The sequence below is a fragment of the Trichoderma atroviride genome, chromosome 2 (genome assembly GCF_020647795.1).
Source record: "Trichoderma atroviride chromosome 2, complete sequence".
NCBI lineage: Eukaryota > Fungi > Ascomycota > Sordariomycetes > Hypocreales > Hypocreaceae > Trichoderma > Trichoderma atroviride.
This window is the reverse complement of record NC_089401.1, coordinates 6287314-6306148: the sequence shown is the minus strand read 5'-3', so window position 1 is coordinate 6306148 and position 18835 is coordinate 6287314. Positions and strand designations below refer to the sequence as shown.

The 18835-nt window shown below is 50.9% G+C and overlaps 5 protein-coding genes across 5 annotated transcripts; 2 read left to right on the top strand and 3 right to left on the bottom strand.

Moving 5' to 3' along the window:
* Positions 1 to 493: 493 nt before the first annotated feature.
* TrAtP1_004939 (uncharacterized protein) lies at positions 494 to 5681 on the bottom strand (the record flags this gene model as incomplete). Its single annotated transcript, XM_014084317.2, has 2 exons — positions 494 to 1433; positions 1504 to 5681. The coding sequence occupies 2 exons, from the start codon at positions 5679 to 5681 to the stop codon at positions 494 to 496; spliced, it is 5118 nt and encodes a 1705-aa protein (XP_013939792.1).
* A 206-nt stretch (positions 5682 to 5887) lies between these two features.
* On the bottom strand, positions 5888 to 6377 carry TrAtP1_004938 (uncharacterized protein; the record flags this gene model as incomplete). The annotated part of the gene is made up of 3 exons (XM_066112513.1): positions 5888 to 6119; positions 6194 to 6216; positions 6318 to 6377. 3 exons carry the CDS (start codon positions 6375 to 6377, stop codon positions 5888 to 5890), a joined length of 315 nt encoding a protein of 104 aa, XP_065968598.1.
* Positions 6378 to 8019: 1642 nt separating this feature from the next.
* Positions 8020 to 11117, top strand: TrAtP1_004937 (uncharacterized protein; the record flags this gene model as incomplete). Its single annotated transcript, XM_014084316.2, has 2 exons — positions 8020 to 8285; positions 8345 to 11117. The coding sequence occupies 2 exons, from the start codon at positions 8020 to 8022 to the stop codon at positions 10797 to 10799; spliced, it is 2721 nt and encodes a 906-aa protein (XP_013939791.2). The 3' UTR covers positions 10800 to 11117.
* Positions 11118 to 13967: 2850 nt separating this feature from the next.
* On the top strand, positions 13968 to 17666 carry TrAtP1_004936 (uncharacterized protein). Its single transcript, XM_014083460.2, has 2 exons — positions 13968 to 15363; positions 15844 to 17666. Exons 1-2 carry the CDS (start codon positions 15319 to 15321, stop codon positions 17401 to 17403), a joined length of 1605 nt encoding a protein of 534 aa, XP_013938935.1. The 5' UTR covers positions 13968 to 15318; the 3' UTR covers positions 17404 to 17666.
* TrAtP1_004935 (uncharacterized protein) lies at positions 17667 to 18589 on the bottom strand. Its single transcript, XM_014084315.2, has one exon. It carries the CDS (start codon positions 18383 to 18385, stop codon positions 17720 to 17722), a length of 666 nt encoding a protein of 221 aa, XP_013939790.1. The 5' UTR covers positions 18386 to 18589; the 3' UTR covers positions 17667 to 17719.
* Between the last annotated feature and the right edge of the window lie 246 nt (positions 18590 to 18835).

Sequence of the window (18835 nt, the reverse complement as noted above, 5' to 3'; positions counted from 1 at the left end):
GCTTGACATAGAAACTTGCTTCAAGAGAGTTTGCATATACCAAGAAGGATAAGACAACCATATCTAAATTATACAATTCTCATCCTAAAACTAGTCATCTCACGTATTTTCATAGCAAGATTAAACAAAAAGTGCATATACTAAACTGGATGGATATACAATTTTGTTCAAGTAACAGGTATTTCTGCCCCAGCAATTTTAATTGTATAGACAAACACAACCAAATTTTAATACCAAAAGGCCACCCCCTCGTAAGGAGAATCACCACAAACAGGGACAGGAGGCAGAACAGTACTAAGTACACAAAAAAGCGGTAAAAGTAATAGATGCAGCCCCATCATAAACAAGAAAAAAAAGCCCAAACAACTCCTCCAAGTTTATCCTCTTTCCCAATGCTTCTTCAATAAAAACCAAGGAAACAAAAAATCAACGACAACCGCCCTTTAATCAAAAAGAGAGGGAAGAGAGACCAAGATCGTTTATGAATTCAATTTTACCGCGGGTGCTTAAGGTTCCCTGTCAGATTCATATGCATCATAGCATCTGCCGTCCAATCCGTTTCCGCCTCATCGTTGCCCCAAAAGTCGAGACCTTCGCGCCCATCGACACCCGGCAGCCGGATTTGCGGTGGCCCTTGACTCAACCGCATTCTGGCTGCTCGTGCATCTTGGGTGGAAGACGAGTTCCCTGGCTCGGCTGCCACTGGATGTTGCTCGTGGTGTTGTGCTGGCTCAAAGTGTTGCCCTTGGTCATAGTGTTGCTCTGGCTCGTAATGCTGCTCCTGCTCGTAGTGCTGCTCCTGCTCGTAATGCTGCTCCTGCTCATAGTGGTGCTGTTGCTGCGATGGCTCAAAGTGATCGTGAGCGTAACCTCCCTGGTTATTCGACGCTGATGGATGCTGCTGGTTAAAGTCATGCATGGACGCACTTTCCTGGCCAAAGTCAACACTCGGACGGTACGCTGTTGGAGTCGGCTGGTCATCCTGAGAGGATACGGCATATCCAACCGGCTCGGAATGGGCCATATGGTCCATTTGCTGCGTAAACTCCTCCTGCTCAAGAATCTGCGGTGCTTGCCCAGCGTTTCTCACGCCGGGTGGGAGGGAAGCGCCCAAGCTACGAAGGCTTCCCGTAGATGCCCTGTTGGCGTCGGCTCCCTCGCCTTCAAGCACGCTGGCATCGACATCTCTGATAGCAAACTGAGCCACGGTGCGCATCTTGCGTGTTACCCATCCTGCAAGGATCTTTCCGCGTTGCTTCTCCCCTAGTCGAGATCTTGGGAAATCACCCTTGTTCACAAAGGCCACAATATCGGCAACGATCTGATGTTCGCTTAAAATGATATTGACGATGACGGGCACCATGGAAGCAAGATACGATTTGCGGCTCACTTCTACCAAAACCACAACCAAACCACCTGCTTGGAATAAAGCGCTGTAGTCAATTTGTTAGTCACAAAATCGTGTACTAGACATAAAAATAAAAGAGACGCAAAGGTACTTACCAGCCGTTGGGTACAATGTTGCGATGGCAGCGCTCCACCGACAATTCAATGTCCATGGGGAAGTGGCTTAGCCCGTTTATTTCAAAAGTTTCTCCAATGCTGCCGAGCACAAACAAGACTTGCATTTCTACCAGGGCGCCGTTAGGCCCAATAGGTCGATTGACATTGTGAAGGAAGCCAAGGTCGCCGGTTCGCACATATCGCACGTTCGGGTCACCATCTACAGTCCGGCCATTGAACCGTTCCACGTCAAACGCGTCTTTGGATCCATAGAATGATTTGACACATGCTTCAGAGTCAACCCAAATCTCGCCATACTCTCCATCGAAACAGTGAGCGCGGCTCTCAGGGTTGACAATGGCGATCTGGGTAGAAACTGGTACCATGCCGGAATCCTGCAATAAGAGAGCTTGGGGATCCGACTCGTGGTCCACGGGAACAATAAGACCACGCCGAAGGGCCTTGGTGTCAAGCCAGAGTTCGATAGGCTCAATGCACATGTAGGATCTCGACGCCACCATCGGATTGAGCACGTGTGAGTAGACGGTGTTGATGGCCGTTCGGTCCAGTCCGGCTTGCGCAAAATGGAGCCGCACTTTTTGGAAAACATCCACTCGTGGCCGACCTTCCGCGGAAATCATCATGTTCTTAAGCTCGTGCATTGTAAAGCCTTTACCTGCCATCATTGACATGGCGTGGTCAAGCATCTGCGGAGTGGCATATGTGTCTTTAATCTTATATCTCGAGAGAGTAACGAAAAGAGATATGGGGTTTTGGGCGAACTCGACAGGAGATAACAGGTAAGTAGGAGTGCCCACGTAGATACCCATCAAGCAAGTATGGACGAAACCAAGCCCCGTCGTGCTTCGGACGCAGCCAAGGACAGGTCTCGAGCTTGTCATTTGGCACGTCTCCTTTTGTACTTTGCACATTCCCAGGATTGTATCATGTCCAAGCTGGACCGCAATTCTCCGCTGGTCGGGGGTCCAGTATGTCCAGATAAGGACCGGATAGCCCGGTCGAATCCAAGCAGGGTCTATCGTCAACTTGAGCTCCCGAAGACCATTGTTCTGTTTGGGCGGTTTTGAGGTGTTGTACGTGTTTGGCATGGAAATCTTCAAAATTTGTGCCGACTGCTTAATGTGACTGGAGACTACCTTTATCTTCAGCAGATGGTCAACATCCTGGTTGACCAAAACAGCCTTGACCTTGTAATCGGCAATCAAGTGCAGGAAAGCGGGAACATCCTCGTTGAGTCGATTTTGGTCGAGCGGCGCCATTGGGATGATGACTGCACCAAGGTTGATACCCGCATGTACTGCAAACACGAAATCTTCCGAATGCGTATACATGAGGACCAAATGATCCCCTGGCCGTACTTTGACTTTGTTCTTTAGATACATGGCCACAGCAGCCACCTTGGTATCGAACTTCTTCCACGTTATTCCCTTGCCCTCTCTGCCCCTGCCATCAATGGTGCAGTAGGATAGTTCCTCTGGCTGACGAGCGACTCGCCACTGAATAAGATCAGAGATGCATGAGAAGTTGTTGAGAGGCGTGGATGTCCTGTCGTCAATAACCACTTCTCTGCGATCGATTCCAGAATACTGCTTATCAGCAGGAGCAAGAATTTGAGTTCGTGACTCTGATGCAATTGGAGACCAGATACCTCCGATGGGATCAACTCCGATGGGAAGGTTGAGAACCGCATGTTCGACGCCAAACTTGACATGGACACATGGAAGGTTTCCAAGGTCAAACTCACGGCGACACAGCATGTTTCCAATCTCTCTTCTTCCGTTCTTAATCACTCGCGGCAGAGCATTCGGGGCTGTGATCATAACACAGTAAACCCGAAGATGGTGCTCCTGCATAAGGATTTCCATGCATTTTTCTGCCAGCGAGTCCAATAGGGCTGTATCAGGCTGTACTGGAGGACCTCCCGACGTAAGAGGCGCAGTTGACGCAGCGGCTGACTCGAGAACCACGACAGGCAAGTGCTCGTCATTGACAAAAACGTCAAAAGCGGAACAGTCGTGGATCTTGGGAATGTTCTTGACAAGGCTTACTACAATGTGTTGAACAAAGAAATATCTGTACTCGGTGATTCCCGCACCGCCGTGCTCAACCCACTCGACCTTTTGTCGGATTCGATCCTCGTAAAGCCCCAGCACGTAAATCTTGCCCTCAATCACAGTACCGAGAAGACCAGTTCGCAAGAATTCTGGCTCCACGGCCGTTGGCGTCGGCTCTCCTGGCTCGAATTTGTATGGGCGCGCGTGGAAGATGAGCTCGGTGTTCTTGGGCTGCGCCCAGAATCCTCCAGAGAGAGATGGCGAATCAACCCAAATTTCACCGACCGAGCGCGGGGATGCCAGAAGACCAGTCTCGGGGTCTACAACGGCAAGCGTAGCATCCGGAATAGGATATCCAAAAGCGCCCACCCGGACCATGGTAGATTCCATCGACGTCTTCTTTCGAGCTTCATTGCCATGGGCTATGACGACGACTTCATTGGTCTTCAAGGCCTCTCTATCAAGGATGACCTCTCCCAATTCCATCTTCTCACCCATCTCCTTTTTCGTGGTTGCTCCACCTCCCAGCAGACTAGTGAATCCGTTTTTCGGCTTCTCATCCTCTTCTTTTTCGTCCTCGGATTCCATGCCAGAGTCATGGTCCAGCATCAGCTGAACTCCCAACCGTTCTTCACCACCAAGCCAATCTCGAACACTGACAATCATCCCGCCATGCTCCGGAAGACAGAGCATTGGGGCCACAACTTCTCGTGCGCGCGGATTCCTCAAGGGTCGCAACCATCTATCCGCTAATACTTCGTGAAACTCGCTATCAATAGTAAGGGTATCAATCAAGCACAGCTTTACAGCCTGGAAATTCGGCTCCACTCCCTTCTTGAAATTTCGTGTTGTCATTGGATCTGACTGGTAGTTGTATGCGGCTCGCTTCAATCCAGGATAATCGGCAATCATAATGCTTGCTCTATATTTCGTGATCAAATGTGCGTATAAACCGGGAGACTCAACAGCCTTGTTGTCGAACCAGACAGTTGTATGGCCGCCGTAGACAGTCAGTAGCACGCTGAGAATCAAGCCCACTCCCTGGCGAGGATCCAGATAAGACAGCAATATCTCACTGCTTGCTCCACCGCCACCAATGAGCTTCCCGTTCTTGTCTCGCAAAGACGAGCTAAATGTGTCTCCAGGACCGTTGCCGGGAACGGTAGAGATGATGGCGCTCAGACATGCCATCTGGTGCATGATTGTCCGGTGACTTAGAACAACACCTCTCAAGTCCCCAGTCGGAGCACGAGAGAATTCGATATAGGCCAAGTCTGGCACGGTCAAAGGCGGAGCGTCCTCCTTCTTCTTGGGGTGGTAACCACCAAACTCGTTAGTCTTCCACCATTCGACTCCCTTGGGCCAGGTGAGCTTCTGGGTAGTAATATCTCTCTGGAAAGTTTTGAGATTGTTTTCTGTTGTGAGAGCCAGATGAGCTTGCGTAGAAGTGAGGATATAGTTCAGCCTCTGGTAGTCTTGCAGGTCGTTGATTGGAACAGCCACCACTCCAGCAATAAAACAGCCCAACAAAGCGGTAGCGAAGTCGATGATTTCGCTATCACGATAGATGAGAGCCACGCGGTCGCCACGGTACAGGGGACTCTTGTCCCGAATGACTTGTGCGACCTTTTCGGCCCTTGACGCCAGTTTATCCCATGTAATGGACGCCATCTCCTTACCCTTACTATCAAGGACCCAGTACGCTGGTCTTTTGGCAGTAGTGCGAGCACGATGGCGGAGCACTGCGGCCATGTTGTCAAAGGTAGACATTGGCGTGTTGTTGTCGTGAGGATCATGGATGGCAAATGGCACCTCTCTTGGCTCAAGTGGGGCCTGGTATTCTAAAATCTCTGGCGGCGGCATGTCGTTGGCAGTGAGCATCGGAGGTGCCATGGCTGCGGTTGGAGAAAACGCATCGCCAGAGTATCGCGGACCCCCAAACTCGCCCATCTGACTCTGTTCGTAGTGCTGCTGGCCTGCGAAATCGGAAAAGAACGCTTGGTTGTCGAGCAGTGTCCTGGTTCTACCGTCATCTTGCTGGTGGTATGGCTCTGCATATGCACCGTGCTGATCGGGGTTGAAGGCGTAATCGCCAGAAACCATGGTTCCGCTGCGTGTAGGAGGGTCGTTGCTGGGGCCTGGTAAGAAGAGCGAATCTCGTTGGGGCGGTACCCCCCATGGGGCTCTCAGCAATTAGCCCTCCGGGTTGCAAGAGGGTGGTTGGCGAGACAGTTGCAGGCGCATACGAGGATCTCGGCGGAGCAGCGTAGCTTGAGTCGGGACGCTGAGCATGATCGCCATAGTTGCTGTTATGGTCGTGGTAGCCGCCTCCAGCACCGTAGCCGCCTCCATAGCCGCCTCCGCCGCTGACGGAGGTCATGGAGGTCATTACGGAGGCTCGGCGGCCATCGCTTGAAGGATGTGTCGAAGTTTCGGGGGGAGTGTATACTCAGGCCGGAGCGAGACTGCGGGGGAGCTGGGGCGGGTGTTGTCGGGTGGTGAGCAAACTGCGATAATAACAAGGTCCGCCGTTTCTGATATCTGCGATGCTCTCGTTAGTTCATGATGCTGCGGTGTGCTTTCTGCTGCCGGCGTGTCGAGAAGCCACTGCTTACCCCTTCTCGGTAATGTCGCCCTCCTGCAATTCATGTCGTCAGCCAAAAAGTTCACATTGACGGTGGGCGAAGCTCAGAGAGAGGCGTTGGCAGAGAGACGCTCCCCAACAGACATTGAACCTACCTCCAACTCGCGGTCCAGCTCCTGGAGCCTCGCTCGCAGCTCAGGATCGTAGTCCGCCATGGCCGACAGAACCGCGCGCTAATGGTGAATGTTTGCAGAGCTCTTGTGCTTGAACGACAGCGAGAGACGGGCGCTTCGCCATGCCAGACTCACGAGTAGCGCGAGTCTCGTGATGCAGCAAGGTTGAAGTTTCGAATCGGCGGGCTGAGGTGCCACCGCGGCTGCTAAAGAACGGCGAGGCAGTTAAAACCTTGGAAGCTACAACGAGGGGCTGCCGCTCTAAGCATCAGGCTTTAGCGGCTAAAGCGACCGCCATTACGGAGTAGCGCTCCCTGGGCGATTAGTTTCCAGGGCACGGACTCGCTAATCCGATCTGGGCAATGCGCGACCAGCGAACACGAGGTCAGTCTTATGTAATGACGAGGATGAGAGAGAGAAGACGAGACGGCACTCCATTTTATTATGCGGGTTTTCTCTTTGTACGAAGGATTCCCCTGATCCGACATTCCGGGGTTTCTACATTTGGATATAAGTTTATATTGGGGCAGGCAGCTCTTCATCCAACTACGTCTCCTTTCCTTGCTACTGTAGGAAATTGCTCACCCAACAGCCCAATGAAAGTAAGGCAATATACGAACGACATGGTGTATGTCCTAGAGACACTTGCAAGTCGTGTTTTGCATCAATACAGATATTGAAACCAGGAATCCCTTACCCTATAAAATGCGTTTTCCCAGTCCTCTTTATATGTTGTCCTGATTAGCCAAATGCCATAATGGTGTTGAGGGTACATGTATTTTTAGGACTCTTACAACGAGCAAAATATCGCCTCCAAAGCCAGGGAAAAGGAGAGGGCGAGTATTAGTAGAAGAGAAAAGGCAAAAGAAAGGTTCTTTTCATTCCTCATAGATCCTTTGCTATATCATCATTGTAATATATTCCGACGCCGAATCGGGGGCAAGTAGATCAAACAAATATGGTGTCGAGCGCAAGTTTCAAGTGAAACTCCGAAGCGCAGCATCTTTGTATAGACGATTCTCATATCAAAGATGACTGGCTAAAAAAAGATACATCTTGAATAGATGCGACGTAGCGCTACTATAAGATTTTATTATCAGAGCGGTGCCTTTGCTCTTTACTCATTATAACAAGCATTCATCTCTATATGTATCCACTCTTTCTCCAGAGACTGAACAGCCATCAGTGCGTCCCCATATCTTCAAGGGCTTTGAGATCAGATCTACTTTTAGCCCACAGAGCCTCATCTCTGCTCACAAAAAGAATTAATGATCATTTTTCTTCATCGGAGAAAATTTCATTCATCGGAGATCCATCGCTCTTTGGCTTCTCTTTAGGCCCCCCACCGTCTTTGTCCAAATGTCTTTATCCCGCCCCCTTCATCTTTTGTTGTCGCGCGCCCTGTATTGTGGGTTCCAAAATAGCTGCCGTGAACAATGAACAGTTCAACGTTCAAGTTTTTGGTCATGTCCAATGTGTGTTCAAATGACGTTCAGGTGGCAATTTAAATATGCCTTGCTGCCGCCTAATTCGTGAACATGGCTTGATCAATCTCGTTGGGTCATAAATAACACTACGCACTCGCCAACAGCGACTATTTTACATCTGTGCTGAGCATCTACCTGAACTCATACCAGCCTTGAACAATTTCTTAGCTCATACCAACGAACAACAGCAAGAAAACATGTCGCTGTACTATGACCCTCAGCTTTCTGAGGAAGACCTCACGCATACGTGGGGGACCAACACAATAATCAACCCGGCGAGCCTAGGAACCTTGGATTCAAGTAGAATCCCACTTCAGCACATGCATACCAAGTCGGAGAGGACTCAGCCAGGAACATATTTACAACCAACAGAATTTCTGCCGGTAACAAGCACGCACAATGTCGGACCAACATTCCAACGAGGCAGCAGTATCGGATTCGATCCTTCGTCTAGTTATGTATCGTAAGTGTCGACGCGAGAGAAATACGGCAACAGTTTTGTATGCTAATTCTACACTATAGGGGAGGATGTGTTCACCCCTTGCAGAATATCTTTCCGAACAATGCTTTCTTCTCGATGCAAGGTGGCCAACACAATCAACCAGTCTTATCATATGCCCAGCAGCTACTTTCATACAACAGAAGATACCCCAATCTTAACACAGAATTCGCCCAGAATGACCCTTCATTGATATATCCTGAATATCCTCTTCTCGACAATCAAAATATCTATTATAATTCTTATAATTCTTCGCCATATGGTAACTGTGTTATTGAGCAAACTCAGCAAAACTTCATGAATCCTTACCTGGTCAACGCTGGCTATACTATGAATAGCCCGTACCAATCTCAACATACGCAGACGGAAAGTTCTCAAAACTCAACAAAAGAAAATGAAGAGCCCAGCACGAACAGGGCCGCGAAACAAAAAGACAAAGACCCTCCGTTCGATCCCCGTCCTCTATACGGCAAAGCAGAGACACGTGACTCTTGGGGAAGCAAAACTTGGGTGAATAAGGAAGATAGGTTGGCATACAAGTTGGAAGACTTGGAAGACTTGGAAGACTTGGAAAAGTTGGAAGACTTGAAAGACTTGAAAAAATTGGAAAAGTTGAAAATGTTAGACAAGTTGGGGAAATTGCACAAGTTGTTCGCTTATACTGAAAAGGGGCAATGGCTGCTTACCCGCAAGTTTAACGATAAACAACTGCGAAAATATGCGAAGCACTGCCCGGAAGGCACCGTCTTTCGAGTTCAACAATACCCCACAAACTCCAAATTCCGAATGAGCCCAGAAGACCAAGAGTGCCGTTGGGCTAATTGTCCACTCAAGAGTAACAAAATCACGACGGGCTGGCTTCGTGTCTGCTTTGACGAGTTTCCTATGGAAACATCTAGTGGGAAGCGCGATCCCTTCTTATGCGCTGGCTCAATGCATCTTTGGTGCTTTGAACAGGTCTTTGATCCCGTGGAGTTCTACCTAGAGGGGCGTCTCATACCCGAAATAAGAGAGTTTGATCATGAGAAGCAGAACGTGATGAGCTTGAAAAAGCTAACCGACGCCGAAATCATAAAAGACGCATACAATGTGTGGTTCGCAAAGTGGGTACCCTCCTTTGAACGGCATGGAAAACAGGTGCCTCGAGAATATCAGGACACTCTGTCTTACACGCTGAATGATTACCATGTTGAACATCAGACGGATGCTCGGGATAAATCGAGAGAAACTCGGCATGAAAAGAAACTCGACAAAACAACACCCAAAAAGACAATCGAGGTGCACTTGGGCGACCTCAAGTTGTTTGCGGAGCTTGAAAGAATGACCCAAAATGCGAAAAAAGCCAAAAGGGCCAAAAAGGCCAACAGGCGACCAGAGATGGAGGAGAGAGAAGATCCACCTAGTGATGGCTTTGACTCTTCAGATCTTTCGAGAATACGGATTCCTCCCCCTCAAGCTCCTAGAACAAAGAAAGCAGGGAGTCCTGAACGACTGGCGTCTTATTTACCTATCGACCCAGCTCTGGGAACATCATCGTCTCATCTTTCGCAAACAAAGCGGCGTTCTCCGAGGGGAAGCGAGCCAAAACTAACATCCCCTCGAAGACACAAGAAAGAAGTCAGAAGACGTGTACTTGCGTCTCAGCCACCTGTTGACCGAGGCCATAATCTCAGCACGGATTCGTGTTCTTCTACTTCGACGAGTTATTTGAATACGAGTTCCACGCCGTCAAGCTCTTTCAGCTCCTTGAACTCAGCTTGCAGCACGCTGCCATTATCAAATCTTGGGCCACCACGCAAGACTATAGTTTCACCTAATCATAATCAGAGTAGTCTTGCAAACGCCTATACTTCAGTCTATTCCCAAGCAATGCCAAGGCCAAGCTCTAGTATGGAATATCCGACGCAGCCTGGCCATTCTCTCGGGCCACCTTCATGGCAGTACCAGCAGCAGCAATATTCCAGCACAGCGGCACTTCCATTTGTAGAAGCGGAACACCAGCCAGAATTCCATGACTGCAATCTGAATACTCCACTCAAAGTATCACGAGGCAATGATTTGGTGGAGCCTTGTCAAAACGAGACAAAGACTTGGACACAAGAAGCAGCAGCAGAAGCATCACAGGTGCTCGGGGACAGCGAAAGGACGAGCTTGAATGACTCAAACCAGTTCAAAGGCCTGGACCCAGAAGAGCCGAGCATCGACCAGTTTCTCATCTTCGACGACGATGTGCCAGAGCCGACTGAGAATCCAGCGGAAGGCAGCACTGGAGCGATGGACAACTTTGCAGCTCAGACACAAATGAATGCCGCTGCCAGCCAGCCTCTAGAGCTTGTGGCCTGCGCCGAGAGCCCGCAAGTTGACGCTATGGTAGAGCCTTGGCATAGCTACGGCAGCTTCATGGATCCCATGAACTATGGTGCCTATAGCAATACTGACATTCTTCCATTATTTGACGATTCTATAGCCACCGCCTAGGCGCCCCATGATGAGAGACGCAACGGTTAATGGTGTCAGCATACGGCTACTAGTGAGCATGCTGTCTGAAAGTGGCCTGGTCCTGGAGCCCGCTTGAAGCGGAAGAATCTCAGCCCCCGCCCCGCGAGGATGCGTCAAGTCGAAGGGAATAACGACAAGATGGTGCATTGACACTTGAGAATTACAGAGCTACGCTTCTTGTGGATTTACACATGCGGTTCCCCGGCCGGTGTGGACGGGGGGTGCCCTTGCAGCGTCGATAAGGCCCATGGAGCTGCATCGGCACTCCCGAGGTGGAGAGCTGATTGGGCTTGCTGGCGTTGACTTGCAGGCAGGCGGGCAGACTGGCCTAGCTTTGAGGACAAGTTGACCAATTTATGGAGCGAGGACGCTATGACAGCTCCAGGGCAAAGGAATGTCAAGCATTGGCCGGCTTTGGGAGGACAGCAAGACGTGATGTGATCAGCCTCGACTTCAGCTTGGCGTGAGCCGCACCGAGCACGGACTGTTACCGAGTCCTGTGAGCTGAGAAAAGCGGCTGCGCGAAATAGGCAGAGAGATGCAGCATTGTACCTTGCTACTCGCCTGCTTAAAGCTGTCTTCATGCGGAAGGGTGTTGCCAATACCTTGCAGGCATCTCCGATTCGCTCGTCTATACATGAATCTAAAGATGGAGACGTTAGCAAGACCATTCTCGTCACAGTCTCTTGAACATGCAGCCGCAAATCTGACCCCGCTCTGCTCTCTATCTGTCCAATATTCGGGGAAATGTTGGAATGCGACATGGATGCTTTTTGTCAGCCGTTCATGTCCGATTGGCCTACACGCCTCAGGGAGAAGCTGCAGCAATTCGTGAACTCAGCGTGGGCTTGATGCTGATCATGGAGTCGAAGATGCGGCCTCGGCAGGGGGGCCTTGTCATCTTGATGGGCTGCTTTCTGCTTGTTTTTGGTGTCTATCATTAGTATTAGTGTGCAGTGGTGTTGTCAGTTTTGGTCATTTGTTGGGAAATTTGCATCTTGGGTTTGTTTTATAGAGGAGGTTTGCGCAGCCCAAACGTTTCTGGGACTTGGAAAGTGGTGTGGTATCGGCACGTGCAAGTGCATTAAATGCACAGCATTTACATGCAGTGCCTTGTTCCAGCTGCTGTAACCCTGCCAGATGGTAGAAGATACAAGTAGTTACCTAGATAGGCAGGCCGAATGTGACTATAGGGATGTAATAATGGAATGATATAAAATCACAAAATGGGTAAGAGATTGATCTGACGAGAGGTGAAAGTGTCTGTGGAGTAACGCCAGTAGTTCAGTAGCATCAGTACATGTAAGCATTGAGGCTAATTGTTCGGCGTAGGTTTTGCGTGTTGCGCGTGTCATTCCAGGCAGTCGAGGAGCCGGGACTTTAACCAACTGCATGTGCTGCAGCCTACGCCAAAGCAAGGGGATTTGCTCAAAAGATACTAATGCCTTGTTGGTACTTGTATTACTAGTATTCTTCTGTTCACGCCCTTGGTATTGGCTGCTTCATTATGGTCTACGGCTTATAAATCCTAGCTAGACTCGGACCTAAGGCTTTGGGAGGAGAATCTCTATATGCGGCAGCAGACATACTCGCATTTACACATCTCCATGTACCAATCCCATGTCGATCTCGGCACAATCCTATCTACAGCTTCACATTCCTTGTCTTGGTCCTATTAGTCCTCTTTTTGACATATAACATATACTTGTAGAACTCCAGGTATATCCCTTGTGGCCTCGCTTATTTTGCCTATAGCACCGCTTGGCCATGTTGGAAGCACGACGATGCTGCACCTCCGTCTCCCCACAAGAGCCGGGGTGTGAGTGGATTAATGCACCTGCGGAGTGGCTTCAGCCCTCTGAGTGGCCGGAGCGGGCTGCGAGAGATCCAAAGAGGCCAGATCCATGCGCGCTGATCAAACAACTGATCCCACGACGTCAAGTCGCATGCCTGCTAGCGGAGTGGCACTATGTGGTGGATGCTTGGCTTGGAGCTATGGCACGAGCAAGACATACTTGTATACAGCTTACATGTACATGTCCGGACCCATATGCCTCGACGTTGAGCTGGAGACGCTGCTTTGCGGCAGGCACAGAGATGAGACCATGTGCGAGAAAAGAATAGTCCAAGAAAAGACAAGACATCAATGTCTTAGCTCAGGGCCGGCCAACGCCGATGCACAAAGCCTACGCTGTATAAAGTTCGTACGGTGTGAGCATCGTGACCTCAAGAGGGGCTGCGCGACGAGCGATGCAGGTGTCAAGTCCCGGATTTTCCCAAGCTAGACGACGCCACGTTTGCGCAAGGGAGCCGAGTCTGAAGATGCTGCTGGCCTCGGAGGTTACAGCAAAGGTTCACCTGCCAAGAGTAGCATCGAATGCTACCTTCTGGGCCATGGATGTCTCGGTGTAGCGTCTTAATCGTCTCACACGCGCTGAAAGCACGAGGCAGATGTCACCCTCTATGCATGGTGTTTACAGGTATGCCATGCTGGCGTCAAATTCGGAGCCGACCTGGTTCATATGGCACCCTGTCAAAGTGAGGACGAAGCACATGGCCCTGCGTTGTCAGATAACCACATGTAGAAGGCCGATGAAGATACAGAAGAAAAAAAAAGGCAGATATCTCAACACTACCCAAGCACTATTATTTCCTGGTGGGGACCCAGCAGCAAGTAATCATCGTATCCCGGCTCAACCATCCAGTCCATTTGCGCATATGCTTAGATCGAGTGCTATTGGCAAGCACAGCTGCAGTAGCGCAGCAGCACTATAAGACGTGGGGTCTTTAGCACCGGGATGCGTGTTTTATTTTCGGCTGTATCGTTTTGGGACGCGACTCTCTTATTTTTTACAGAAAGTGAGCCGGTCCTGATCAAAGATATCCCTGTAGCGAGCCTTTTCCAGCCTCGAATATTCCCAAATTGCATGCCTGGAGTAGGATATTTGCTCGTGCAAATGCACCAGTAAGCGCGGGGGACAGTGCCGAGAAAGTAGCCAGTACACGCTTCACCATCTCGTCCGCAGACATGAATGGGCGCTGGAGGCGCCGTTGTTGGTGGGGCACCGAGTACCGACTACCTGACCACATGTTCCTGGATGCCGTACCAACAAAAGCCACATGCGTGCTCTCACACATTTCGGGACACTTTTTGGGTCTCTTTCTTGCACGCCCCCTTCCCCAAAGCCCCAAACCCTGCAACCACAGCGCGGCGACCCCGAGACTAGGTGACAATGGCGACGCTAACACCATCAACGGCCTGAAGTGACGGGCTTGTGCTGCGTTGCGCTGCGCTGCGGTGCCGCGAGCGGGCTGCGGCGCAGGCTCAGGGCCGTGGTAGTGGGTTCAAAAGGCGAGCCGTGATCCTGCGTCGGCGCGGGGTGGACAGAGGGAGCAAGGCGAGAGAGAAGCAAGCAAACCCTCGAAAAGCCGGGCGCGCGTCGACGCTTTCATCCACGGATCCGAGCAAGAGAGAAGGAGGCCTTGGACGAGCTGCAGGTTACGAGTCATCGCCAGCTCTACAAACACTGCTGCTATAACTACCTACCAACATCACCTCGTGCCGTGCCACGTAAAGACGGCAGTCCCGTGCAAGACAAGAGACAGCGAGACGAGACGAGCCGAGTTGCGATAGTGACTTGGCCGCCATCTCTGCTCCCAGCTCGTGCCGAAGAAGCAGGATTTCCGGCTAGCCAAGGGTGCTTGCATTGCATATACCTACCGGTACCAGCGCAATACTGCTGCTAGTTGCTAAATATCGATCCGCCAGCCTAACAGCCGCCAATCTGCAGAGCGTCGTCACATCTGCTGCATGCCCATCTGGCGCTTCACATCCAACGTGCAAGTATCTACCTGCATGCTAGTACGACTGTTGCTCGCTCACATTGGTAACACGACACGCACCTACGATACGAATCAAGCAACGGCCAGAGAAAGATCCTTGGCGCCGGGGGAGCATCGACGTTCCGAGATAATTTCCCAATTTCCCATAATATTTTAGACCCTTCCGTCCCTCCCAGCAGGCAACCAAGGCCTAGCTATTAGACGCTGCGCCCGCCAGCCCAAAAATTACCTCGAGGACCGTCATCACTCCGTCGTCGCTATTCGTCCTCACATCTCAATTTACCACCATCCATCTTGCTCTTCAGCAAAGCGACTAGTCAGGGCAACAAACTCGCATAATAGCGCCTCGTGGGGGCAGCCAGACAAAGCCGGAAGCACGCGGTCACGTGTGCCATCCAGCGCCACCGGCATCGAACAAGGAGATCCAAGGACGCTTTTGATCTTCGCTTTAAAAGCAGATACCCGCGGCCTTCTGCCTCTTGTGTTTGTGTTTGGGACTCAATTCGATTGGAAACCCCCGGAGTTTGGGACTGGCGAACAGCGTCGGCGTTGAGCGTTGCGCATCTGCAGACTGACTCGACGCAATTGCGGCCCCAGTTGATCATTGCCATCGCGACTTGGCCTTTCAGCAATACCTGAGACCGCCGTTCGCGCCATGGCCGAGGCCGCATCACCACCTGCGCTGCAGGTAATCATATTGGTATGTATCTGTTCACTCATGATGCGTTTTCTCTCCTCCATTGTTTTCTCTTCTTCACCCTCTGTCTTGCTCGATTCGCTGGACAGGCAGTTGCTCTGCGGCCTCCGCCAATGCTTACTGCCAATTTCCTGCTCCTCTTGGCCGTGAGCGCGATGCGCCCTCATAGGCTCAGATCGGGTAATTTGGCCGTGGCATTTCCGATCGGGATGCGTTTGCCGCCAGGGGCCAGTGCCCCAGATCAAGGGGACAAACACCCCTCTGCATGAAACGCCTAGCCGAGCTGTGCTATTGTCTGCCCAGAGTCGCTGTCCTATTGGCACAGCTTATCGTGGGGCAGCGTCTCAATCTGACGGCGCGGGCTTACACGACATTGCGTGCCGTCTTATTGCCATGGCCTTCATATACACGTACAACTTGGAGTTGCCATCATCCGAATTACAATGGCTAATCTTTTGCTGCTTTTGCATGCTTCTCTTACAGGGTTCTGGAGGTGGCCCCCAAGAGTCTAATACGACTGCGTTTCTGGTTCGCTCAGTACCCCAGAACTGGCGCAAGGGCTCAATAGTAGCAGTTGATGGCGGCGTTCACCTCTCTGCCATCACTCGTCTCATCGAGGAAGCTCTGCCCGCGTCGCCGCCACCAACGCCGACACCATCATCTGCTCCTGCTCGTCAGATTCTGACTACTGGTCCTTTTGCCGGGCTGGAGCTCCCATTTGCCACGGCTGCGGCGAATGCCGCCCATGTCACTCGCACTCTCGTTGATACATATCTCATCACTCACCCTCATTTGGATCACATCTCCGCGTTTGTCATCAACACAGCAGGCCTGCCGGGCACTCGCCCAAAGAAGCTGGCTGGCCTCCCGGGTACAATCAAGGCTCTCAAGGACCACATCTTCAACAATGTCATTTGGCCCAATCTTAGTGACGAGAATAATGGTGCCGGCCTCTTGACGTATCTGAGACTGGTGGAAGGTGGGAGCCCTGCGCTAGGCGAGGGTTATATAGAGGTATGCGACGGACTGCTCGTCAAGACTTGGAGCGTGAGCCACGGCCATTGTATGGAGAAGCACACGCATCGTGGATCTTTCTGTAACCAACCGCCGACCCGTCAAGGCAGCCAAGACGGGTCAAGCATACCGCTCCGGCGCGACACCTACTACCCGCATGTTCATGACTTTGCAGCACACTTTGCCCGGCGAGAAACGGTCAACCATCTTTACCCCCCGGCTTTCTCACGGCGCCCAAGCATGATGCCTCAAGGAGGCACTTCGACGCCGATATTCAGCGGAGGTGACTTTGAGCCACGACCGTGTGTCAATGACTCGAGTTCATATTTCATCCGCGAAGAGACATATGAGCGCGAGGTGCTCATCTTTGGAGACGTGGAGCCGGATAGCATTTCTCTCAGCCCGCGCAACCTGCTCATCTGGCAAGAGGCGGCGCCCAAGATTGCAGCCGGCAAGCTGGCCGCTGTCTTCATCGAGTGCAGCTACTCTGATGCACAGCCCGATGAGCGGCTATTTGGCCACTTGAAGCCCGCCTATCTCATTGAGGAAATGCAAGTTCTGGCCACCGAAGTAGAAATCGCAAGAAAGGCGCGTGCCCTCGAGTCTAAGAAGCGCAAGCGAGACGCCGAGGATGCGCAAGTTCAGCGAAAGAAGGCTCCGCCTGTGTCCATGCAGAGCCCCGGATCAGACGACCCTGTGTCTCCTAGATCGGCCAATCCTTTCAACATGCCCTCCGAGTACTATTTTGAGGCCAAACACGACTCCGACACGCCACACATCGCTACGCCCACCGGCGAGCTATCACTAGATGAGTTTGGGGTTCCTAATTTAGTGGTGCCGCCACCCATCCACGCTATCCAGAAGCCCCTCGAAGGTCTCAAGGTCGTCATCATCCACGTCAAGGAGACGTTAGCGGATGGGCCGGAAGCCGGAGACTCAATATTGCAGGAGCTAATAGAGCATGAGCAAGAAGCACAGCTGGGCTGTGAATTTATTATTTCTAAACCAGGGCAGAGTTTCTATTTCTGATGCCCTCGATGGTGCCGCTCGTTTGCCAGTGATGGCTTTCTTTTCCTCTTCTCTGTTGAATTACAAATTCTTTTATTTTTCTTGGCTTATACATATGGGTTTTGGAATGGCAGTACACGAACGGCGGCAGTGGAGTTTCACATGGTTTTTTTTTGGTGCTGGCCTCTGTTGTCAACTATGCGGCTATTAGGATGATCGATTATGATGAACATGTTTGTATACCATTGCATTAAATATTACAATGAATTTTTCTTCAAGACTTCTCTCGCTATTGTGCCTTTGCGCTTCTTTTCTCTAAATCAATTCCACGCAGACCTCATCTTGCGGCGGGGTCAACAATGGGTTGAACCAATGTCCGGTGCTCATGCAAATGAAAAGATCGCGTGCGCGTAGGCTCATAAACCGTGTGTACATGCGGTTCAATCTCTTCGTGGACTACAGCAGGGCGAGGGTGAACACTATGGTCGGTATAATGCCCTTGGTGCCCAACTCCAGCATTGTTGTTATCGGATCCAGTGGCAATCGGGCCATCTGCGTGCTCGTCTCTGCTTTGCGCTTTTGATTCGGGGTGATTATGAGCAGAGCCTTGTGGAGGAGTCTGATTGACTGCTTTCCTCTTCAACGCTGGCTTGAGGTAGCCCTGTTGCGTACCCTGAGGTTTTCTGAGAGATTGGGGCTGATTGTTCGAAATAGATGCGTCGGTCACCTGGGAGCCATGGTTCGTTGTTTGTGCATCCAGAGTGCCGGAAGGTTGATGGGAATCACTTGTAAGTGGCCAATTCGGAGCCGTTTGCTGTACTTTGGAATTCGTCCCAGTACCCAAGGTAGACGTCTCTTGCGGCGGAGGTGAAGCTTTATTCGTTGATGGTTGACCAGGCGTGGGGTGATTTGAGCGCCCCTTGTCGCTGCGATGGAACAGGCGTTTTGCCCACCTGCGGAAGGCATTTCTCATGCCCTCCAACTTTCTCGTGCCCTCTGACATTTAAAAAAAAGATGAAGATAATCTGGTATTCCAATTGTCTTGAAAGGAACTTGAGCACTTATTTGGTGAAGATGCATCGACATTATTGCTCCGAAAAGACAGAAAATATTGGTAATTTAGGCGGAGCGACGTTAAGCTGTTCTAGACGATACAGCTCAATAAGACTTCAACAAGTGACATAATTATTGGAACTTTTCGGGTCATCCAACAATTGCTTTACTAGAGAACCATTAATCCAGCCTATGCAACAATGGGCAATTGGCTTCGGAGTTTAAGCTCCGAAGAGCTGATGACAGAGCGAGAGCTATGGTGGAGACAACAAGAAGCAATTGAATACGTACGTTATGACGCTATACACGGAGCATTTGGGGCGATTCAGATTTCATTGCCGCAAACCTAATCGAAACTTTAATGATCTAACTCGGCGCGTGAACGTGGCCTGGTAGCAAA